Raw genomic sequence first — 26339 nt, forward strand, 5'->3', positions numbered from 1 at the left:
CTCCAGTTCATCTTCTCAACTTCTCCTTCATCAGAATAACCGGTTTCCTTAATGAAATTCTCTTCATGTAATTTAATAAATACTTGTAGCGGTTTCTCTTTTCCTGCTTAGACCCAATACATCGTCCTCTCTGGGTCATTTTGTGTTTCTTACATTTGAGAAAATAGAACTGGTGTTTATTTCCTCTCAGAGAGACTTGTGACAATGAGGATCAAAGCACAAAGCAGAGAATTGCACATAATATAAGATTTAAATTAGACTTGACCCTTCTTTAGACTGTCACTAGTCAGACATCTGTCCTGGATGTAGACAGATTATAACTAGAGAGAGAGGGGCAGCTAGCTCTGCGACAGCTAAGAGGAAGGAAGCCACAAGGCCATGGTGAGTTCCAAGAATAGGGTAGAGGGCTAGTGGCCTCATTATAGAAAGATAGTTGCATACATGCTTCTAGCAAGAATAAAATGTAGATGTTTTTCCCGAGCTGTGATGTATAATTCCAGTTCAAAGAGACAAATGGAAAGAAAAATATTTGACTAAATATATATATAAGAAGTTAATTGTCATGAACTCGTAATTTGAGTTATTGGTTATACGTTACCAGTTAATTTAAATTATACCTTAATGGTTTTGACTGACAAAAAATTACATGCTATCATGTCAGCACTCCTGTTGTTTTTTTAAAAAATTTTAAAAGTCTTTCAATTTCAATAAATGCTTTTTATTGATGTAAGAAGATGTGACTCAAAATACATAATATTAAAATAAATCATAAATCAGTATTTAAAGTTTCACCTTAGATGTACACTAAATATTATAATTTTTCTCAGTTGGTTGAAGCTTTTCAACTCATACATGGACAGAACTGGTTAAGAGAACAGTCTTACAGATGGACAGTTTTTTTGTGTTAGAAAGTAGTGCTTTAGTATATAAATCAAAGTCATAAAAGTTTTGCAGTTTGTTTTGAAAAAAATTGTATTATCTACTTTAATGATGTCATTTCATGTTTTACATTTTTAATATCAAGGAAAATTTTACAAAGATATTTTCTGATTACCATTTCTCATTGGTAACTGATACACTGCCTATAGCATAGTCATGAAACTAGAATTTCAGGTCATTCACTTCCAGCTCCTAACATTGAGCGTAATTAGGGAGTCAGGAACTAAATCTTACCAGTTCCAAATATAAATATATTGTTAACCAAATGCTGTTGCTTCTTGGAGTTGTTATTGCAGAAGAAAGGTAAAACTCAGTATAACAAACGGGATGTGATTCAGTGTTTGGAGAGTCCCTCATGTGGATTTTGGGTATAAATCCTTACATGCACTTTAAAAACTTTGAGTCTTTTTAGGCCTTTTTCACCTGTAAAGTGTTCATTCTTTCTTTATCATAGGTGGTTGGGGCACTTGGATAATACCATGAATAATTAAATCAAGTGCAATGCTAGAAATGAAGATCATGGAAGAAATAGTATTTTTTCCAAAACTGGATCCTAATTTTATTTTAGGATGAGAATCTATGACTACTTTCTCACTAGTAGGAGTGATCTGATTGATTTGTTTTTAGATTGTTGATATCAGCGTTATCTTCCAAGTAGAAGGGGTATTTGGGGCTTTATTCGGGGACTGCAGGGAGAATGATGGTGGGAGAAACACATATACACTTTGGAATGTTTCTTCCCTTATAAATGGCTTAGAGATTGAGAGGAGAGAACACTGCTGATAGACACCTAGGTTAGCTGTTTTCTTCCTGGGTGGCACAGGGTGCTCCAGACCTATGGGGTAACACTCAGAGAGAAGCTGCAGGTACCTGTTCATGCCTCGCTGCTCCTCTTTGCGTTGGGAGATGTAGTTTTGGGGAGTATGGAAGACCCAAGTGGCTCAGCATGGTGCTGATCATCCGGTGCCCCAGGGCTTTTGGCCTAACTCTCTGAAACAACCTGGTCGCAGCAGAGGAACACTAATTTCTGAAAGTAAGGTTTAGGCACTTTTTATTCCGAGCTCTGGTTTTAGGCTGAAGTCTAGAAATGAGAGAGTAAGGCTGAGAGATTTTCCATGTGGAAGTGAGTCCTAGTTACATATTCTAAACCAGGAAGAAAGCAAAAAAAAAAGACATTTTATTTTAGAGAGTAAGTACAACATTTCCGTAACATTTTTGGAATGATAGAAAATAAAAATATAAGCCAGAATATTTTTTAAATTAAATATCATCAGGGTCATGCCTTTGTTTTTCAGCTTTACACATTTAGAAATAAAGAACAGAATACTTTGGCTGTTTTGCTTTAATAGTGTAAGATTAAGAGGTCAGTGTACAGGCTACTCAGCTTGGATATGATAAGTTTCAGTGTTGGGCTAATGGCATTTCAGTTATTTTACTACTATTAAAAATAAGGTTGCAAAACTTTTATTTGGGATATAGTTCCAAAACTTTCAATACATCGTCGCGTGATATGTGGATGCAAGCGACTAAAATGGGTTCAAAATTCCACGAACTGTCTTTTCCCCCCAAGTAGATGGGGAAAGTGAGAGAGAAGTACACAGCCAGTCCAATTAGGTGGAGTCTTCTCTCCTTGCTCGCATTCACTTTTGACTTAATTTACCCTTAATTGATTTGAGCTTTGATTTGTTTTTCTTATTTAAATAAAACAGTGTGAACATTTTAATTTTTAATTGAAGAAAAGTTCTGTTTGTCAGCTCTTGCTTCATAAAAAAGTGACAGGGCTTCTCAGTGCTGCTAACTTTTAATGCTCTCTGTAGCTTGTTATGAGCTCTAGAAATCCTATGTGGAGAAAAGAAAGGAATTTGGTGGAAAGAAAAGTACTAGGAAGAAGTCAATTAGAGACTGTGCCGCCTGCCAGAGTGGGGGAGGAGGGGCAGAGCCTCCATTCTGAATTGGTAGAAGCAGCAGAAATCCAATTAACAAATTCACATTTCTGCAGCAGAAGACAGTGATTAAAATTTTGGTGAACTGCTCAGAATTCTTGCCACACGCATCAAAACTCTGACAACTTATGGAGGCTTTTTTTTTCTTTCATCTTTAATGGCCTTCATTTTAAGAACAGATATGTAAATAGATTACTGATTATGCTTCTTGTTCTAAAATGACCTTTAATTGTGTGTAATGAGAATGTTGTTTTTTATTATTTAATGATTACATCTTAGTGAAGTTTATGTTCAAATATATCACTTTTAAAAGCATCTAGCTTCAGAGCTGCAGATCCCGCATTTGATGTAAGTAAAGGCGGAGACCTGGTTTCTGGAAACTTAAATAAATGAAAATATCTTTAAAATTTAGATCCTGGCTCTCTTTTTCCCAAAAGTGGCCTGGGGTGACCTCTGAAAATGGTTTGCTATTCACTTGACCCAGAAGACACCCAAGATCATGCAGATCAAGAGGTTAAAATCTTTGTGTTCACGTTAAGAATACCCGTGAACCTGCCTAGGCCATCAAGGGCATGCATATCTGAAAAGCCACCAAGTATCTGAAGGATGTCACTTTACAGAAGCAATGTGGGCCATTCCGTTGTTTCAATGGTGAGGTTGGTAGGTGTGCCCACGCCAAAAAGTCGGGCTGGACACAGGGTCAGTGGTCCAGAAAAAGTGCTAAATTTTTGCTGCACAGGCTTAAAAATGCTGAGGATGCTGCTGCACTTCAGGGTTTAGATGCAGATTCACTGTTCGTTGAACACATCCAGGTGAACAAACCTCCCGAGATGCGGCACAGGACTTCCAGAGCTCATGGGCCAGTTGACCCACACATGTGCTCTCCTGCCACATGGGGATGATCCTGCTGAAAGAAGAGCAGGTCGTTCCTAAACCAGAAGAGGAGGCTGCACAGGAGAAAAAGATGCCAGAGGAACTGAAGAAACAAAAACTTAGGGCCCGGGAGTAAACTCAGCATAAAATAAACGCTGATAAAAGTAAAAAAAAAGGTTAGATCCTGCTTTTAAGTATACTCACTTAGCAGTGAGCACTTAATAAGTGTGTTTGATGCACCTACCACCCTGTTAGGCACTGGTGACAGAAAGGTGGACAGGACCCGGCCCCTGACCTGCAGCAGCTTGCCTTTCACTCCAGTGGGCGGAACATACGCTCAGTTGGACCAAATCTTTACATAAAGCACCCAGTTTCAGGCTGTGGGTGGAGAGAGAGCAGCATCAGTGGGTGCACAGAGGGCAGAGTTCTTCCTCTGACTGGGCATCACAGGAGGCTTTAGGGACATGTGCTGGAGCCCAGGCTGAATTACGCTTTCCTAGGAAATGGAGACAGCTTTGTTACTGCCCTGGTGGCTCAGGACACGATAGCTGTTAATGTTTTGTGTTTTGTTTTTTTTTTTAAAGAATCTTGCTTGCCCATCATGTATTTTATTACTATGGGCATGCATGCCTGCATACTAATTTAATAAAATAATGAATAATTTATGTTTTTACTCAGTATAAATTATAGGGATGGGGAGTGAAGAGCCTCGATAGGCAAACTCTGGGATTCCTTTTTGCAGTTGAAATATTTTTGTTTCTTAAAGGTTTCAGAGAAGGTGGGAGATATGATCAGAGTTATTTAAGGAGTGTTAATCTGGCTGGTAATGTGGCAAGAAGGAATTGGAAGGGATAGCTTTGAGGAGAGCAGGGCCGTCAAGTGCCCTGCAGAGCAAAACAACATAAATAAAATGGGGAAGATGTCAGGTCCCACAGGAGAATGGGAGGGCCACACAGGCCTTGCATTTGCAACTAAAACAAGGCGACAGCCGCCCAGGGTGAGTAAGAGGCACTGGTTGGAAGGAATACATAGCGCAGGTGCCAGAGAATTAACATGGTAGTTACTGTGGATCTGATGACGTTTAAGACCCTGGAAGTGTCCTGTATTCATGATTAGAAATTTTTATTGCCTCAGCCAGGCTCTCAGGCTCTCTACTTAAACGCTTTCAGTTCTCACTGAGGTTCTCAGTTCTATGAGGTGCTGGAAAGGATTTGCCTGATGTCCTAAATACAGTTTATGGCTTTTTTTTTTAACCATCTCCATACTTGAGTGCCATCTTTAAACAAGCTAAGGTTCAGGCCTAGTTGATGAGCAGAAGGGATACCCTTTATATATTCTCTCTTGGCCAACCAAGTTCTTCTCTAAACGCAGGTATCAGACCCTGTCCAAGTGTGGAGCCTTCCTATGCTCAGGGGCAGACATTCCCGCTATGCCCCCTTCCTTTCCATTCCAGCAGTCTCAGTTTCTTTAATATGTTTTCCAGTTTTACTGTGCTAGGGCCCATGCTAAAACCCCCCTCTTTCTCCTGTGTCTCCCTTCCTCCCCTTGATAGGAGGCTCTCCCCAGTTTTCTTATAAATGCCTTTCTCTAACCCCCCTCCCCGTGCCTTTGGTCTCTCCAGCAGTCATCCTGGCAGCCTGACAGGTGATTGGCAGATGAGTGTGTGGCACTGCTCTCCACCTCAGTTCTCCCCAGCAAGGCAGCCTGTCTCAACCCTTGACTTTGATCCCTAAAGATTACAACTGATTGCTCTGAAATCAGCCCCAGTGAAGCCAGTATCTGCAGGGCTGGCAAGAAGTAAATTACGTACTAGTTGATATTTCAACATATTTAGCTATACAGAAGTGTTTAGTCTTTTCAAAAATTATCACCTCCAATTGGCGTCACATAAATTATCCTCATTAGCCTGAAGCAGTGGGACATGCCTGCTGTCGTCGCCAAGACTCTGTGAGCCCTCTTCTGTTGCTTCACCTCCTGTAGTCAACCTGTACAATGGAGAATTTGGTTTTTTTTGTACTTTTCCAGAGTCTTGAGAAAAATTGGAAGTCATTTAAGGTCTTTTTATAATCCTCCAAGCCTGTGTTTCCTAGGTAACATTTTAGTGTCTCATTTTATACTTAAGTTCATATATGCCATACCAATCCTTGACTAATTTTAGCCTTTAACTTGAATTGGTTCAAGTAATATTTTTCCCTAATAAGAGCAGTATTAAACTGAAAGTTGATTACCTATACTCTATACTCTGACGTGAGTTTCTTTTAAAATACTTTACTAAATATTTAAAAACTGGGGTGAAGCATTTAGAAGAACTTGATTGTATGGCTTTGCTTATTCAAATACTCTGAGATTTGTACAACCCAAGACCACCAGTGGATTTATAAGGAAAGTAAGTTTAATTAAAATGTCAGTTTCCTAAATGTAATTATTTGATTCAGACTGCGAAGGATTACTTTAGCTAGCTTTTTATGAAACACTGGAGGGCACTATTAGGAAATTCCCACAGCAAGAGAAAGAATGTGATGAATTTGACAGAGCAGTTGGTGGAGTTTTGAATGAAAATGCCACTTCTCATGGAGGCGTTCAGACTGCGTCTTCCTGGAACTGCCTTTGGATACTGTCATATTTCAAGCTGAACTGGCTAAAATGGTCATAGGGAAGGCCACGTGAGCAGAGTCAGTGACTGTCAGCTCATGAAAAAAATCCAAGAGTAAATAAAACACTCTTTGGGATCTCAATAGAACGCTGGCTTGTGGGAACTCAAGTAAATCTGTTTCCTCATGTATGAGTTTGTGCTCCATTGAAAGGGTAAGACATGTCCCATTTATGGACAGTAATTACAGGGCAGCATCAGCCCCTAGTGGCCCCGTGTCATCATCTGACCCCCTTGCACTGGGGAATGGGCCTGGCTACGGCATTTCCAGTAGCTCAGGAGTCAGCCAGCAAGAATTAGAGCTTTGTCACAAGTAGATAGTTCCTGGAATGGTGACCCCTTCTTAGTCCATTGCTCTACTTCTAGATAGAAGATATCTTTAAATCTCCCCAAGTCTATAAAATAGTTTAGATTTGCTAACAGCTCCCTCCCTTTTATCTGTACTTTAATAAGTTTTTCAGACCTCTTTGGTCCTCACTTATCTTCCCTAATGTGAGGGGACCCAACTGGCATCAACAACTTAACATTTTCTTCTCTATGGAACTTTATTGTATGTTCCTACTATGCCCTGGTAGATGAAGCAAATTTTTTTTTTTTATTGTGGTAAAATGTATGTAAGATAAAGTTTACCTTTTTAATTATTTTAAAGTGTATAGTTCATCAGTATTAAGTACATTCACATTGTTGTAACAAAGAGATATTTTACAGTGAAGAAAGCTAAAAGATATGTAAGAATTCACATAGAAATTTTGTGTCAGAAGCTGTGCTATATCCCAAAATATACATATATAGGAGACATTTGTGTGGCTGGATAATATTTTTATGATGATCTGACTTCCTAGTGACTATCATAAATGATACTTGGGAAAATACAGTGAAGCCCCTGTATTGTATGTGGCTGTATTTAAGAGTTCACATATGTAAATAGTTATACATAGCAAAATGCATCCTTAACATTCATAGGTCTAAGAGTCATGCAGCAAAGTATTTTCAAGCAGCCCTGTGGCCCCTTTTCATCTATTTCTGATTTTGCTGTGGTGCAGACATGAGGCTGCTGTCAGGACACGAGCCCAGCAAGTCCCCAGCACCTGCAATTCAAAGAGGCTGTTTGGTTTTTAACATGTTCTCAGAGCGGTGCATCTCCCACAGCAAGATGTTTTTGGGTGTTGGGATGAAAAATTCCTGTAAAAGAGCTAACTGTAAAAATAATGTGGTTTAGGAAAATGGTGGTTTTTATATAGAAAAGAAGGGCCACATCAGAGTGACCCGTGTTCCCAGCAAGCACTTTCTCAGCAGCTGCAGATACACGTCGAGGAGAAGCTGAGCGGCCGGCCTCCCTGCGCCCTGTGAGCAGCGAGCCTCCCTCCGTGTTTACAGTGACCGAGGGTATTCCTCTTGGCTTAAGAGAAACCCGGCTTATCCGCAAGGGTGCAGAGTTCCCTGCAGACCTTTTGTATTAATTTTTTTATTGCTGAACAAGTTACCACAAGCTTAGCAGCTTAACACAACGCACATTTATCACCGTTTCCATGGGTCAGGAGTCCAGACACTACATGTTGGTTTTTGCCTAAGGTCTCCCGAGGCCATAATCAGGGTCTCAATTGCAGTTGCATCTCTTTCTAGAGCTTAGATCTTCTAACAAGTAAATGTTATTAAGCAAAAATTGCTTGCTTGAAATGTAGTTCATTTGAAGAGGATAATTAAGATCCTACCATCTTTGTGTAAATGATACTATTAATTTTCTTTAGAGACTAAACATCAGGGGAAGGCAGGAAACATAAAGAAAAGAGTAGAGAAAATGAAGAAATGAGGAAAGTGGTACCTAGAGAAAATCTTTGCTTCTTAAAGAACATGTCATATCGCTTTCCACATGGTGAAACACACAACCCATAATAGTACAATTTGGAGTCCATTGATAAAATAGCACCAAGGTATTTCTGAATCGACCACTTCACTCCTATTTCATCTTTTAAAAATGAGAAAGCCTATGCAAAAGTGACATTATAATCATGAAGGTAAATATCTGAAATTGAACAATGTTAAAGAAAATAATCTTATCAAATTGTGGGTATTTAATGTAATATATTTAACAGCCTCCCACCTATTATTAGATTGCTAGCTTTTTATTTTTTTTATGCCTAAATAAAATCTGTTTGATTTTAATGTGTTGTCATTTATATATTAACCAGAGATTTCTGCCCGCATTTCTCATTTAGTATGTAAAATATTATTTAAACAGTTTAATTAAATGATTCTGGACTATTGTCTATTCCAGATATTGTGCAATGATACTCTGCTTTGTAATAAACTAGATAATTTTTTAGAATGAATATAGCATTTACTTTTTTCATCTTTCTTTTTGCTTATCTCATTAGCTAAGAAACCTTTCCAGCCTGGACCTTCGTCATATCACTGAACTGGATAATGAAACCGTGATGGAAATTGTCAAGAGGTGCAAAAATCTTAGCTCTCTCAATCTCTGTCTGAACTGGATCATAAATGACAGGTAACGAATGTAACATCTTAAAAACAGTTTCCAGAAGGAACACATGTGTTCTGTGTACCAAATACTAATTATCATTTTAACAAGGCATGTCAACTTGAAGGAAAATTTAATGTAGCCAAGCCTTTCCAAATAGACATGTTTAAGTTTTGAAAACAGAGGTGTACACTTTAATCCATCTACTGCCTGTATTTGCAACATGGTTTTCATGTGCTAAGACTCAAATGTTTGCCTAAACAGTTGTACAACAACAGTCTCTTGAATTTTTTTCTTTGTCACCCATCCAGGATATATTGCTATTTGTCACTTTAATATTTTTGCAACTTTTATGGTTAATTTCACTGTTCACTTATCAAGGAAAATGATTCTTAGGAACTATTTCAAACATTATACATTCATATACTTTCTCAAGGATGACATTTTGTTCTCTGAATAATACAATTTGTTTTGAAAGTGAAAGTCATGTGATGGACAATTTAATACATAGAGTAAAGATGCGTATAACAGATAGCTTTTTTCATATAAACAAGTGATAAACAGTGATAAACGTATTTCTTTGAAATATTGCATGAAGGAAACAAAAAGATGCAAGAACCCTTGAGAGTAAACTTTTTTTTAATAATGAAAAGAACTGCAAAGTACTACTATTCTACTGCTACTGATTAGTTTAGGTAGGTTCTTATATATGAACCTACCTTAGGCATGAGACAAATTTTTGCCCAGTAACTTTTCAAGAGTAAGTTTTGTGTGAAGACAGACCACCAAAATATTTTGCTTTCAAAATAGAAAGTACTATTTAGCTAAAATTAGAACCTATTTAGAGTTAAATATTTTTCACAAATAGCAGCAATAATTTAAGTTTGTGTCTGAGAATGCTTTAATTTCAAGACACTTTCCCCATCCACTTTTTAAAAAATTAAATCTATTGGGGTGACATTGGTTAATAAAGTTATATAGGTTTCACCCCCCTCCACTTTTAATTTTCTTTTATACTTTAAAAGTAAAACCAGGTAGGATCTGTTTTCCCCAATTATGGCTAATTCTAATGACATTTTAAAAAATTACCCTGCATTGCTCTTGAAAGTATGCAATAACCTTTGAGTTGGCTCTGTCTTAGTAAAATTTTTCTTGAAAAATTTACTTATCTAGAATGGGCACATGGTCATCATTTATAAAAGGTGTTTGTTTTTGAGTAATAGTCACTGTATGAAGTATATAGAAATCTGAAGGAAATTGATAAACATTTTAAAAATAAAATTCTCTATAATCAACATTCTTCATAATGAATTATATGACAACTTTAAAATAATCTTTTAAGTGTTTTTCATAACAACTAATAAAGTACATGAAAACATTACCCTGTTGTTTTAGGTGCTTACCGTTAGCTTAATGTTGAGATAAACTTCCTAGAAATGCATCCGATTAAAAGGAGAAAACCGTTTCTGTAACACTGGTTATGAAAATGATTTGTCTTTCATTCTACAACAGTTTTCTGTGTATCTGCTGGGTAGAAGAGTCAGTACTTGGAGAGTAAATAAGATACAGTCTATATATGAGTATAAGGGTTATCTCTTAAGTAAACAGTTTGCTTAGATTTGTATTATTTAAACAAAGATATTCAGGGGTTTCAATTCTTCAAGCTCTTCAAAAGCTCATTCAGTTTAACTTGGTATTTACAAATGAAAAACTGGGCAGTTCTCACTTTGCCTTTTCTTCCCTTTGTTAGGCTCTATCTACCGAAACCTCTTGCTGTTTCAATCAGTTTTTTCCTACTTCACTGTAATGGTTATTTGGTATTTGATCCTAAATATATGTACTGATATATGTACTATAGAGATTTATTTGCAAGGAATGAAAGTGTATTTTTATGTTTTTAATGGAAAAGTTTGGATTAATTGAGAAAACATGCATTTTAATGAGGTTGAGCCGTAGAGTTTTAAAGATCAGACTCTTAGGTTTTAATTACAGTGCTTACACTTATCCTGTGTACTGCAATAGAAGTTTCAGACATTAAAACCCGCTTTGCAGTATCATCTAAATTACTCATTTCATTGTTCTCGCCGTACTCTTTCACTAAGCTAAGTAATATTTGTAATTATGTTGGTATAAATCTAGGACTTCCCATCAGACTTCATTATAATTTTGGCACTTAGCTCAGATGGGTTGGTGACCTTTCGTATAAAGGGCGCCGGGATGCACTAATGCATTTAGCCTATCACTTAGCATCTCTTTTACATTTGTGCATTATTATTATCCTCTAGTGGATCAGAAGCATTTATTAACCCCCTACTAAATACTTGGTACCGTGTCTCAGACTGTGGGGCACTGAGTCCCTGCTGCTCGCAAAGGTTGCTCGCCAGGTGACATGAGACTTGCTGGAGGAGGCAGTAGTGAGCCAGGTGAGGATAAGGGGCAGAAGAGTAACCTTCATTACCAGGTAATTAATAGGCGCTTGACAGGCGCTCTCGCTTAATTCTTTCAACATCTTTTGTTCAGTGGAAGGTTATGCCATTTCTATTAAATGTAGACCATTTGCTTGCCTTTTCTTTGGCTTTTCTGATGGATGTGTTTCTCCATCATTGCTGCAGTAAAATCTGATGAAGACAAGAAAAAGCAGGCAGCTAATGAGTCAAGTTTCCATGTCATAGTTGGAATTCACACGCAAGTGACATTTATTTGTAAGACTTTTAGTTTTCGTCTTTAGAACTAATCTCATTTCTTTCTTTCATAAAGTATGCTAGAACCTTTTGATAATATATTATACGTAGTATGTGTAAAAAGGACCCATGTTTAGTGCTGCTAGCTTTAATAGAGAATTCCTCCCATGAAGATAAACTGATACTCTTCTCAGATCTTAGATACAAGGCTTATCCTGCATTTAAAAGCGCTTATCTGTAAACTCTTTTTTTAAGTTCAAAATTTTAAAATATGAGGTAATGGAAGGTCTTTACTGTTATGCTCATGGTACCTTTTAGCGTTTTGAGGGCCTTGCATTGATCTGTGTGACTGAGACGTGCTGTTGTTTATTCTTGTTTTTCTAAAAGCACTTTTTATATTTAGAGAGTTAAACGGCGTGATATTTTCTTGTATTCAGAAGGATGGTCTAGTAGTCATTTGACATTTACCATTGCTTTTGAATATAAATACAACTCAAGTGGTTTATGAAAAGAAGACACTGACTATTTCTATCAATGATATAAATTAAACATCTGGTGGTTATGTCTCTGCCACTCTCCCTGACTCCAAGCTTATTGAAATGTTTATTTGTATTTGATATAAATCTTTTGTTATTTCACATTCAATTTGGTCTTCATTGTTTTGGCACAGAGTCAAAATCAGCATGCTTTGGGTATAAAAACTGATATGTGAAAAAACTGAATGGTTCTGAGCATTTTTATAGTGATACGCTTATAATGGCTCTTTTGTTCTTTTTTTGCCAATAAAAATTAAGTAAAATCTAATTGATTTTAATAGATCTTTACAAAAGATATTTTAATATTTAAATTGGCTATTAAAGAGGGAATTAATCTTCCCATTTTCAATTTTTAACATTAGTCTTGAAAATAAAGTTCAGTCGTATGATATATATATACATATATATACACCCATTATCAAATACATGATTCTTTCATTGACAGTAGACCAACATTTCTAATAAATTAAGATAACAGGAGAGGATACCAATACCAGAGGATTGAAAGATTCTCTAGCACCCAGCAGTTGAAGTCACAAACCAAAACAAAAGTCAAGCTGGTTGTTAAAGTAAATTATGTTGCCAACTAGTTGATCTTGCCTAGCTAGAGATTTACTCTTTGAATTTGCAGTTAAAAAAAAAAAAAAGTGTTAAGTTTATTGATCATTCTTTAAGGAGTAAGTTTGCAGTGTGAATCTTGTGTTTATCTAAAGGGGGCTGTGGCATCCGTGGACACTCTGAAAGGTGGAGAATTTTAAATCTTAGACTGTTCAGACCAGTTTCTTTCAAGTATAAAATAACATTTGCAATATGTTGGTATTTCGCTTTATGTGTACTAGTGTTTAGAATAGTAACTATAGATGTTTTCTCTTTAAATAAAACTTTTAAATAAGATCACTTGAAGTCGCACGCTTGTAGGTGACAGCTGAGTTCAGTCCACACAACTGTTTTGTTTGGCCTCTACAATATTTTAAAAGTTGAATTATTTGCCAGCACTTTAAAAATTGGGATAGTCCACATGGAAATTCTGAATTTCAGCCTTCTCTTGGAAAAGTTGCAATCTAGCAACATTGGACCCACATTTTCTCACGTCCATGATTTTCCCAGGATGAGGAATGGGCTGTTCTCTTTGGCTGTTCTCCATTTCCTCACCATTCCATCAAACATGATCAATATTATTTTATATTAAATGCCTGTCTCCACCCAGCCTACGCTTTGAATTCTCCTGTATTAAAATCCAGAATGTAGAGATTTTTTGATATTTCTGATTTTAAATTGAATAGTTTTTAAAATTGTGTCTGATAAAATATATTAACAGAAAATAGAGAGTTAATCAATCTGCCTAAATTGTTTCTTCATTATTTCAGGCATCAGAACTTTGTCCAACAAGTGCAAGTTACAGGGGGAAACAGAACTCATCTTAAAATAAGTTAAAACCTTTATTTTCATTGACTACCTTCCAAAATGGAGAACTCACTCCTACTTTGGATTCAAACAAGAGTGTTAAGAAAAATTTCCTGAATTATAAAGAAAGTTGAACTAGTTCACTAAACTCCCTCCGACTTCAAGCCTACGATTTAAAATGAGTTTATTTACAGTGCTTAGTATTTCATTCATTATTCCTTTGTTTATAACATTAAGAAAAATCTTAACAATATTCTTTCTCTTTTGCTTTTCTGTGTTTAGCCCTGTTTTAGTCTTTTAGGAATACTCAGGTTGAATTTGTAGAGTGACAGATTACTTCACCACCTCTTTCAGGGTGACTGACAGCACCCTGGCTCATGTAAAACTCAATGAGGCATTCTATAAAGATTTTTCTAACTCCCTTGATCTTCTCTGGATGTTTATTCTGTTTCTTCTTTCAAATTTCCGTCGATTCAATAAAAAACGGTGACATTTAGAAATAAAGTTCAGAGAGGATTTGAGCAGGTGTTGGTGATATAAAGTATTTGCTGAGTGCCCATTGTGTTTTATTTCCAAGAATTGTTTTTGAGCATATGCTATATATTGTACTTATAAGTGTTTGAAGACTGGGTGGATAATCTACCATCTTCCTGTGAATGTCATGTCACAATGGACTTAGAATTTTATTTCATTTCAATCCCCTAATATTACTTAATTCTCCTAGAGACTGAGGTTTAAAGATTGCCCAAGGGGGACAAACTATCCATTAAATCAGGAAGCATGGTTGAATTTGAATTTGAGAATATTTTGTCTTCTATTAAAGTTAAGTGGTCTGGAGGAGAGAAATACTTTTCACCTTGGAGTATTGAGTATGGCATTTGAACAGTTTTCTCCTGTAAAAGCCTGAAAACTGGAAATAAAAGGCAGAAAAAATAATGCTGACCATTGGAGCAGCTCTGTGGTGGTGTTCACAGCAGGGCTCACCTGCCTGCGTGGAACGTGGAGCAGTCTGTCTGCACACCTTTGGTGCCTGGTAATGTGTCTGGGCCAGTTAGGTGGAGCTTTACCCAAACTGAATTTTGCTTATTTCTGTAACTCACTGCATGGTTTCCTGTATGTTCTATGATATTCATTTATATTTTTTCAAAAATAATAAATATATTTTACTGAGTTCTGGGGGTGCTGTAGGAATGGAAAGGAGTCTTTCTGAACTAGACACTTGTTTGAGGTTGGCGTAGCTTTCAACTCTCTTTTATATTCATGGTTATTTTGTAAGACTATCCCTAGAAGAAAGAGTAGTATGGTGTTGGAGTAACTACTATTCTGGCTCCCAAATCATTTACAAAAATGATGTGTCCTGTGTCCTTCTGTCTGTTAGACCCTGTCTCTGAAACCATGATTGGTTTTTGTAGTGCTGGTGAGTCCGAGTGTGTATTTCCTTTTGTTTTTGGACCAGGGATAAGGACAACAGCTAGTCTTAGCTACTGTTTGTTACAACCTTTGCCATAGCAAGTGCCAAGTGTTCATATACAGTGTTTCATTTAATCTTTACAACAACCCTGAGGAAGAAATTAACCTCATTTTCAAGTGAAGGAATTAAGGCCCGGAGAGGTTAGCTCACTGGAAAGTGGTGGACCGAAGGCTGGAATCGTTTTTGTGTGTCTTCAGTGTCCAGACTGCAACCGCGAGATGCTCGCTGGCTCCCAGGGCCTTATTCCGCCTCAGACCGCGAGGGCCTTGCTCAGGACCCTCCTGTGGCTGTGGCATTCTGTCAGGTTTAGCATTTCTGCGGCGGCTGCTTCCCTCCTGTCCCAGTGTCCTGGCCTGATGATAAGTTACATGGGTCACCCTCCCTCAGACCTCAGGCTGTGCGATCATTCTGAGCATCGTTGGCATTTTACCTTCTCTTTTCCCTGTGGGATATCTGAGAGGTGACAAGATTTTGGATATCTCACTGCATACACCGAGTCATAGGTTTTTAAAACAAATAATTTTATAATAAAAATCATTTTTCCCTAAGAATTCTATTTGCAAATAACTATTTCCTTCTAAGTTACTTGAGTTTTGTGTCTTGTACCACACCTGACCCATAGTTGGTATCAGAAAAAATGTCACAAATGAGATTTGAGTGGGTATATAAACATGGGATGATACATATTTATTTTACAAATATTTTATCATGTAAAAATGTTCCCTGCCAGTTGTAGCAGATGCTTAACTATTTCAGAGCAAAGGGTAACACTGGTATATACTTTGAATTAGTTGTGACTGAGTTAAAGAAAAAAGGCAGTTAATTTATTAAAGGTTTCAGTCCTTAGGTAAGAAATAACGGGCATAACTAATGTGTATTGTTTTTCTAGTGTATGTGGTTTTTCAAATAACTGATTAGATTTTCCTGCAAAAGATAAAGTTTCTCTGATAAAATGATTTGTGCATTCATCCTCAGGTGAAATTCTAGTGTACTCAAATGAAAGGAAGTTTTTCATTTTTTGGTATGTTGTGATGTTGGATATTGGTTCTGATATTGGTCCTTTAAATACCTCTAATTGCTACATATCATTTTAAGGGAAGCATTAATTGATATATAACGCTAGAGGGTTTAACCTAGTAAAATCACTTGAAAGGAAAAATCTACGAGATGTACCTGGCTCAGCCTGCTTTGATTTTTTAACTCCAACTCTGGAGATTGATGGAAACTAGATTTGATGTGGATGAGTTTGTCTTACTGATTCTCCATGTTCATATTATTTTGTCTTATAGGATAATGTGAATTTTATGGTATTCCTAAGAGATAATGGTAATATTAAATTTTGGCTTTTGTCTTTGGCTCCTGGTGAGCAGTAGTGTACAAGTAAACATCGCAGCACAGAATAATGAGTAAAAAAGCTTCTCTAGAATCATATTACTGATATTCTTGGGTGTGCTACTCTAAATGGTGCTACCACTTTTGTATCTTCAGACAATATAAAGATGAGTAACAAATAAATTAAGAATTTAGTTGCAGGACTAAAAAAATGCTTTAAGTGTTATGAAATCAGAATTCGTGATACAATTATGGGAAAAAATGGCACACGTTTTACATGATGATGAATGCAGTGCTATACATCCATGGATTTGGAGGCTTCCTAACCTCAAACCTGTTTTTAAATTGTCAACAATGAAGAAAATCTTCATTTATTGATGAAAATAATGATAGTTTATTGGTTGGACAAATTTATGACCATCTCTCCCTCCCCTACTTTCCCTAGGAGTTGTCTTCTTAATCCCCAACCAGAAATGATAATTAAAATAACTCACTGTTGTCAAAATTTTATAATGCATGATAAATGAATCTCAGTAAATAGTAAAAATATGAGAAAGGTGATTAAATCTGACAATTTCCTTGTAAAAGGCTTGAGATGATAAATATCTCCTGTGATTAGTTATTAATTTAGTGCAAGAGATTTTGCTTCAGCTTAAAATATTTTATGAACAGTGGCATAAAGAAATACTTCAGAAGATAGGTGTATACATGTTTAACCAGAGGAGAGGTTGCTGGAACTTATTGGTAATAATTAAAAATGGCAGACCTGACATGCCTGTGCCTGGCCTATTTTCCATGTGACAGTTCTTTCAGAAATTAAGAAAGAAGACACGAAGACATGAAGAATGACAGAGTGCTTTCAGTTTGAAGCCTTTTGCTTTGTGAAAAGGAAAGGCTTTATGTATATCATTTATCAACCGATAAAATATTTAATTTAAGGTAGTAGAATAACTCCTCACTTACTGAAGTTGAAAAAAGGAAACTTGTTTTATTAACAATGATCATCGCACTACTAATAATTTCTCTTAAAATGATTGTGAATTCTTTTATATTTAAATCAAAGATGAAATAATAGTGGTGTTTGTAATGAATTGCTGCATAATGTCACTGTCCAGGTGAATTCATGGTTCGTCACTTTACTGGCTGGTGGCATATGTCATGGTGTGCCTGCATAATGTCCTGTTTATCAGTCTGTCTCCTTATAAGGGGGGCCAGCGTCTGCATCTTTGGGCCTTTGCCCCCACCTAAGCCCCTGGCACCTTGCTCAGTGAAGTAATTTAGTACCTGTGTGTTGAGAGCTATATAAGTGCTTCTTTTGAAGGATATATAAATCTGCTTTTAAATATGGCTCAAACTTGCAGGCAATTGGTTCAAATGCTCTCTTTCTTCCAGATTTATTTCTGAATAAAGTTGCTACCTGATAAAGCGAGGATGTCATGTCCTTGTCTGGATTCAGATAGAGCTTGCTTTATGTATTGCATGCCATTTATCTGAAAGCCTTTTGAACAATAAATAGGATTTTACTGTTGAATCACTGGGTTTTGTTCTTTTAATAAGGTCTTTGGAATACTTTTAAATGAAGAACTAGAAACTTCACTTGCCTTTCATAGGTACTGATACCTTGTGTTAATTGAAAAGAGGCAGAGAATACGGTCACAGCTTTTTTCTGCTTCTTGGTGAGAAAAATATGGCTGTATGAGAAACAATATTGCAAATTTTCCCTTTAGTCCCTTTGTAGCTTCTAAGTGGTACTCTTTAAATGTATGCTTAATATTTGGTTATTTGCCACTACGAACCTAAACATACTGATTAAGGCCAGGTTCACATTAGAACAATTATCTGGTTAATTGCTCTGGTGTAAAAATAGGCTGAAAAATCTTCAGAACATCAAGTCGTGAAAGCTCTGGCAGGAGTTTCAAAATCACCAAGCATACCTGCTGCACATCACATCAGCAGAGCAATTAATTTAGGCTAATTGCTTTTCTGTTTATTCAAGATGCACTTTGGAACTGTCTTTTCAAATCGTGGCAATTAAGATTAGTAAGCAATATAATTAAAGGATGTTAGAATAGTCACCATTTTTCAAAAGTGATAACTATTCCATGGGCGCCTATCTATATTGTGTCTATCACCCATGGAGGGCTTTGAAATAGTTAAAGCAAGATAAGAGTATTTTAGTAATTTACAGTTTCTTTTTAAAATAAGTTGAGCGGATTACCTATCACGGACCTGTAATGTGGGGTTATCTTTAATCTCTAGTTATCAATTAGAATGATCTAATTTCAGTAATTCACACTCACGTGTGTCCCATCGGAGGCGAAATACCTAGCCACCAGAGATGGCACTGGCTGGTGGCATTTCCTGTAGATGAATGTGGATTTGGCTTCTCATATAGCTTCTCATAGCGTAATTAGGATTTTTAAATGTCTTAAAAGCCAGATTAGGCACACATCGTGTTGTTGAAATTTTCTGTTATTCAGTATTATAATTTTGGCAGCACCAGTTTGTCTAAAATTGAAAACTACTTGAGTTTCCAACTGCTTCTCTATGAAGCAATGTTGTAACAGATCCTCAGCTGAAAAAAATGGCAAGTTTAGGAATCATTTCTTCACTGGGAAATGTTATTAATGGGGCTGTTAGCCATTTTCCAAACTGTTCCTCTGTTTGCCATATTGTCAAACAGCAAGTAGCTCTTTCTTTCACCTCTTTCCTCCCATAAGGATCAATTCTTACACAGTGTGTTTAGTGGCATATCCTGCCCCATGAAATTCTCTGGAGCACAGGTTGTACTGTGTTGTTTTAAGGACAGTGGCTCTTGAAGTGAATATTTTAGAGACACACATCTTAAAGCAGTAATGGTACTATTATTGCCTTGTATAGATGTGTTATTTTGAAAGTTCTATTAAATCCATTATTTGAAAGTGCCAATCATATACAGATAAAAATTCCAAGATATGCAAAAAATACATTCTTATCATCAGTAATGAACTTCAGTCATTAATTTCAGTAATCACATTTTCAAGCTAGCTTCATTTTAATTTTTATTATTATTTTTTCTTTAATTTTTATTAATCCTCACAAGATGCCATGCTTATTGATTTTATACAGGGGGAGAGAAGAGATCGAAAGAGAGAGAGAGAGAGGGAGAGGGAGAGAGAAACATTGATCTGCTGCCTTCCTCACGCCCCCTGACTGTGGATCGAGCAGTCCAGGTGTGTGCCCTGACCTGGAATCGGACCCTCACCCTTTGGTTGTATGGAATGACACTCCAACCAACTGAGCCACACCAGCCAGGGCAAACTAGCTCCATTTTAAGTCAGTATCCCAAGTCTTAATGTAAAAGTAATTTTCTCAGTATAATCACTTTTTCTTTTAAATTTCAAAAGGGTAGACAGACATATCCAACTGGGTTGTTTGATTTTTAAGTATTTGTGCAAATGAAACTTATTTCCAAAGACTTCAAAGTGGGAAAATCAACCACCTTTGACTTTCTGTTTTAAGGGTAACGAGGAAATTTTTGCTCAATTTCTGTTTAATTTGCTGTGACTACTTTAGACATTCACAAATCACATCGTTCGTTTTGACATGCACACGAGGAAGCCAGTAACCGTGGGATTCAGAGCTGCAGAGCTCTCACGGTGCCTGTGGACATGGTGCCTCTGCCTCCCTACTCTCTTTGCCCCAGGAACAGGGCCGTTTCTAAACAAGAAGTAGTTTTGTCCGAAAGCCCTTGTAAAAGGAGTCTTTCTTCAGCTTTCTGAGCCATTACAGAGCATTTTATTCTCAGGTGAAGTTGTTGATGTCATCTCTGATGACATTTTCTCAGGTAATTTCCCCCGTTAACTTGGATCTCTTTCTATTCCTTAAATCGGCAGAATATTTTCTTTTATTGTTGCCAGTGCCCCGATGACATTTTCATCTCATTCTTGACATACTCGTATAACAACACCTAGCATTATAAGGAGTGTTTCGGACAGTTGCATTTTGGCAAACACTTGCCAGTGGCCAGCAGAGGTCAGTTAGACTCAGAGCAGTGAATTAAGTTACCCTGAGAGGCTTCTCCGGAGCACGAACGAATCGGGCTTTCTTTTTTGTTCCAAACTTTTATCATTGAGTCATTCTCTATGTAACCTTGGTAAACTTAAGTTCTCTTTTCTAAGACCGGGGTAATGAGAGTGTACCTCGGTGAGATGTTTGGAGGCTTAATCATGTTTCAAAAGCACCTTGAGTATGAATCATTAGTTCATTATAGAAGGGTGGCTTGGGTGGTACCATCCATCATCGATGCTTCATCACATCGTGGCCACATGGCTTCCTGCAAATTGACAGCGAAAGTCTTAATCACACTTTTTAAAGACACTGGAAGGTTACTTATTGCTTATTGTGTAGTAACGTTGAAGTGTTCACAGTTATCTGAAGAAAATAAGGCGATTAGAGTGTACTCAATATTATATATTTTCATGTATGTCTTCAGGTAAGATCCCTGAATAAATAGCTGCTTTATCCTTGTGAAATGTTTTTTACTTGCAGTTTTCATCCGAATATATTTTAATGAGTTACACTTTTGAAAATGTTATTACATTATCTGCACACACATACACATGCACAATGGACTAATAGAGTAAATGAAATTCACACTATTCTAGGAAGCAAGGCTCTTAATTTCTAATTTCTAGTTCAGTTGAGAAAGTGTAATGACCGAGAATTAAGGGAAATTAGCTATTTACTTTGAGCATATGTGATTCTGAGATTGAGATGGTCCAGAGTTTGCTTTGGAAGTAGTTTGAGAGGACACCTAACTCAGCCTCTGTCTCTAGCTCCTGGCTCTTTATCTGTTGCATATGGTTCTGTGTTCATCTTCCTACCACTTTTCCTTCATCTCTCATCTGGGTCCATCGAGTTAACATGTGAAATCACACTCTTGACTATCTGACCCAGTGCTTCAGATCAGCACTTTCTTAAAGTATATTTAAAATCAGGCTATTGATGCTCAGTTTAAAAAAAAGACTTCGTCTCCTTAACCTCAGAGCTTGGGCAGGTCTGTGAGAGGTCTTCAGATGCAGAGAAGTCTCTCTGGAGTGTGTTCTGTGGGGGTGGAGCAGGGAGGGCGCAGGGGCGGCCAAAGGGCGAACCGATAGAGAAGACGCTGCACCTGCCGATTTCCCTTTGCTCTCTCTTGTAGCTTGCAGGTTTATTAAAATGCTAATGAGGTTTAGTCTATTTTTATTGGCAGCTCTCCAGATTTGATTATTGATATATTGAATAACAGTGGAATGCAACATCAAAGTCTCACTGGACTCTTTTCCTTGGATTTTTATCAGTACAAATATAAATACCACAGTGTCAGATGGATCATATGTATATTTTTTTATCTGTATAAAAGTGGAATCTTATAAGAGGACTGTCATCTTTTTGGAAATGAGCTGTTATTGGGATGGCGATGGGTTTCCCATGGGCTCCTTTCCTGGGTGAGTGTATTACCCGCTCAGGAATAACTGTATTTTCAATAACGAGTGCCCGGGTATGTTTGTGGGTTTCCATTGTCCTCATTTTCTGGGTTTTGGTATTTTACATCTTGTACAAACCGACTAAAGTGTAGGCTAACGTGCAGAATAATCCACTTGTGACCAGAAGGGGATTGAGGATTTCTCATATTCCTACCTGCTGCTTCTGAAAATTTTAACCACAGACTCTTTAAATTGAGAACTTCTGAGAGCACCCTGTGTGACTCCTTCATTTTGCAGTTTTGAAACAGGCTCGGAGGTCACCTGCGACTTGTGCAGGTTCACGCAGCTTGCTGGTGGCGAAGGTGGAGCCTGAATGCTGCTTGCCTGTGACTCTTAGACCGCAGCGTCCCATGTTGCTGAGTTTCCCCCTTGCCTTTGCCACCAACACTAGTTTTCTTACATGGTCTAGAATGGACTGGAACATCTCTGAATTGTAGGATCTTGTATTTCTTTTATGCCCCTTTGAATGACAAAACAGCAACAGACACATAAGTAGGTTTTTAGTAAATATTTAAAAAAAAGATTTACTACCTAAAATCCTACTATCCAGACATTTTCACTGTTTACATTTTGGCAAGTGTCTTCAGATATGCACCTATGTGTGTATGCTCCTCCCTTCCTCTTTTGGGATCACATTGTACATATTATTTTGCAATGTTTCTATAAGTCAACAATATACTATGATTTACTTTTGTTTTAATAAGTATTTGGTCAATGTCACCATTTCTCATGAATTTTTGGTAGGATTTTAGCACATTGTATTTGACCAATGTCTTATTGATTGACATTTTAATTATTTCCAATTTTTACTCCTTTAAATAACTGTATGATGAACATTCTTATACCTATTTCTTTGAACACCTTTATTTTTGTCTCCTTAGGGTTAAATTTTTGAAATGGAATTTCTGCATGTAAGGGTATACATATCTAAAACTTCATCTTGCTTAATTCCCTATAGAGAATGCCTGTATCTCTGCAGAGTGTCCATACCTCTACCAACTCTGCATGCCTCATCAACAATTTTGGAGCATTTAAAAATGACTTGAAGGTTTAATAACTGGAAAAAAAAAACACTTGGAATAAATTATTTAGGCACAAGTATATTTTCCACTAAGAGACAGTTTGCACAGTGGTTATAAACACAGGATTTATAACCTGGAAACAAACAGCATGGATTTGAATCTTGGCTCTGCCACTTCCTACCTGTTTGTCATTTGCAAGTTACTTAACCTCCCTGTGTCTTATTTTCTTATCTATAAAATGGGGACGGCAGTAGTACTTACTTGTGTGATTTAAACGTGATTACAGTTTCCGGCATATAGTTAACTACTCAGTACATGCCCCCGTAATAATTATTATTACTATTACTCTCAGTCAGTGAGCATTGGTTTCTGTCTACAGCTTATAGTGCACAATGTTGGAATGTGGGGTTTGAAAAGAAACACAAGAAATTACCATCATAATCAAAAAGACCCACCATACACCAGAAGAAGTAAGGCATATGTAAATGAAAAGTTACATAATCAAGTTGAGTAACAACACAAAAACTACATCGTAAGAACAGACTTGGTCAAAAACATTATTAGTTACCAAATGAATGGCATATTCACGAAACAGTCCCCCTAATAATACTTGGAAGTTTGCTCTGCTCTTTCATATTCTTATTTTCCCACAGGACCGAGTCCTCTTGTGGTTTAGTGTGATCGTGTGTCTCAGCTGGTGCAGCACAGCCCTGGTTTGCGTCTGGCCTTACGTTGTGATTGGATGATAAATTGTATGGTTACCCTCTCTCCTCGTGGCGTCTTCTTTCTGTGGATGTCATTGTGATGATGATACGAGGGCACACTCCTGCTTTGGCCTGGGAGCTATTTTGACTGTTATCTTTGCTTGTTTGTTCTATTTTGGATTAATTTTGTAGTTTCATTTAGAGGACAGTCTTATTTCCAGGTGCTCAGGGGAAAGCTCATTCTCACCTATCATGGACGGCTTACAATTGTTAGGAGGGAGACGCTGGAAAAATAGTTCATTGCCAGGTTTTACATGGTCCAGCATGTTGCATCGTGGTACCTACTGAGACTAAATTTTTCTGAAACCAAAGGGAGAAATATTTCAGGGTGAATTATGACAGTTAGGTGGAAAATTTTTAATTTATAAATAAAACAAATCCACTCTTTTTACTGAATTATAACATACTATCTTGCACATAAGTGTGCTTGTAATTCTAAGCACATTTTGAGCAGTGTGTAGTTCTCCATGTCTCCAGTACAGGTTTTTAAAAAATGTTTAAATATCCTTTATTGTTGACATCTTAGCCCTATTCCCAATACTTGATTGCTAGGTGAACCTTCTTATCGGTTTTCTTGCCATGGTCAAAATAATACATTGAAAGGATTGAGAATTTATTTTTTGAATGGTAAATAAATGGTAAAGAGGAATATAAAGGAATAGAGGTTGATTCTATGATGGGCCCTGGCAAAAATGAAACATTTTAAGCTCTTTTATTATAACTTTCTCTTAATTAGATATTATCAAATATTAGAGAAAAATGCTTGTCACATTTGGATTGTTATCTAGGAAATTCAGGCTCTGAATCATAATGAGCCTAGGTAACTTTTTTTCTGATCAAATGAGAGCACTGTAATATTGTTTGATTCAATACAATTTGTATCTTTTTTTATCATTTCTTATGTGCCAGGCACCGTGCTTAGTACCTTAGTACTTGGAATACCTTGTTGAATAAGAAATAGTCTCTGCTTGGGGGTAGGGTGAGGGGAGGGTGCTAATAAGACCAGTGACAAGCCATAAGATTTTCAGAACCTCCCTGCATGTTATTTCAGAGTAACAGCAGAAGCCACCATGGACTCTGCTAGTCACCATTCTAAGGGCTTTTGCATATATTAAATTCCTAACAACCCTGTGAGGTATGTACTATTTATTATTCATTACCATTTTTCAAATGAGGGACCCAAGGCACAAGAGATTAAGTTGTCCAATGTCACATAGACAGGATACTAGTTTCTTTCTCACATGAACTCTTTAGAGAAGCATTCATGATTCACAAGTCTCTGTGTCTCATAAACATTATGAGTAGTTACTTATGTGAATCAAGAATATGTGAGAGAAAATTACTTAGTATAATTTCATTTATTCTTCATTTATTCATTTACCAGATATTTATTAATCACCTACCATGACCAGGCATTTGAGTTTATAGTTTAGCAGTGTGTGCCTCTGCCATAGTCAAGGGATTTCTGGATAAAATTCATTTCTGTTCACTCCTTTTAACTCTGCTGAGCATTCTGAAAACCTTGTTTGTCATTCCTATAATTGGGGAAATTAATGGTTTCTAATTTGCATGTGTGGATAGTTTTTAATTACTGTTCATTATACTTTATATAACCTGGATTTTTCACATACTGTACTATGACTTTCTTCAACTGCCTTTTATATACCAAATTTCATTGCTCTCAAGCTGGTAAAACATGGTCCCCAGCTCTCACTTAGATTTTCTAACTTATTTTCAGTGACTAGCAGAGATGTATGGTTTAACTAAAATTCCTGTTGCAGTTATGTTTTTTACATATAGGAAAAATGAGTAAGTTTTTACTGTGCTAATGAGAAACGAATCCTGGTCCCTGAGTTGATTTATCATTGCCCAGTGGTGTGACTCCTTGGTGACTACTACATCCTGCTGGTGGGTCTGACCTCTGTGGAGGCCTGCTGGTGGGTCTGACCTAATAGGTAGCAACTTTGACAAGAACTGACCCACTGGTTGAGTTTGCATTGGATTTTCTTTCAGCACGCCATGATTCCCTCCCCAGGGCCTCTCTGACAGATGGTCACTTATGCATAGCTTTTGCTGCTGAGAAAGAAATCTTCTCCCACTGGTCCTCCAGGGACCTAGTGATTCCCACTGTGGAGGCTTAAAGTTTGGGAGGCTGGCTGACCTTCCCCTGAGGCCTAGAAACAGGTGGGAAAAAGGGTGGTTGCTCTCAGGTGAGGGAATCAGCTGCCTCACAGCCCCAGCCATGACTCCTCTGGGGTGACTGGCAGCTGGTTTCCCCCAGGGCCTGTGTCAAGGCTCTTACCGCCCTGTGGAGTGATGCTGGCCCAAGGAAGGCATGCCTGCACGGGCCACCGTTAGGGACTTTGTCATTTTTTTATTTTCTAAATCTTTAGGAATAAACCTTCTCTTTGTCCCTGCTCTCCCTCCAACTGTCCCAAATAACATCTGAATTAATTTTTTTTTTTCATTTTCAAACTTGTTTTTAGGACTGCCTTTTTCCTCAAGTATGGGGTTTGCCTCTAAATATATGAGAAAGGCTTTCATCTGGGATTTTTGTCTTTAGTTAGGACATTAAACTAAACATAGAACTTAATTTATGAAAAACAATTTTTCTTATTGGTGGCCCATTCCCACCCCCCCCCCAGTAGAATGCCAGCCCAGTTTTACTCTGCATCCTCAAAGCTAGTGACTGAGAGCTTTCTTTCTCTACTCTTTTATCAGAAGCAAGTACTGGCTTG

At 37.2% G+C, this 26339-nt stretch overlaps 1 protein-coding gene across 2 annotated transcripts in view; it reads left to right on the top strand.

The window, feature by feature from the left end:
- Positions 1-26339, top strand: part of FBXL17 (F-box and leucine rich repeat protein 17) — a 420460-nt gene that overhangs the window by 133843 nt on the left and 260278 nt on the right. For both annotated transcript variants that reach the window (XM_081133616.1, XM_081133617.1), the window contains one exon: positions 8781-8911. In XM_081133616.1, coding sequence (XP_080989742.1) covers positions 8781-8911 — 131 coding nt within the window. The remainder of the gene's footprint in view (positions 1-8780; positions 8912-26339) is intronic.

This window comes from Miniopterus schreibersii (genome assembly GCF_964146895.1).
Source record: "Miniopterus schreibersii genome assembly, chromosome: 3".
In the NCBI taxonomy this organism is placed as follows: Eukaryota; Metazoa; Chordata; class Mammalia; order Chiroptera; family Miniopteridae; genus Miniopterus; species Miniopterus schreibersii.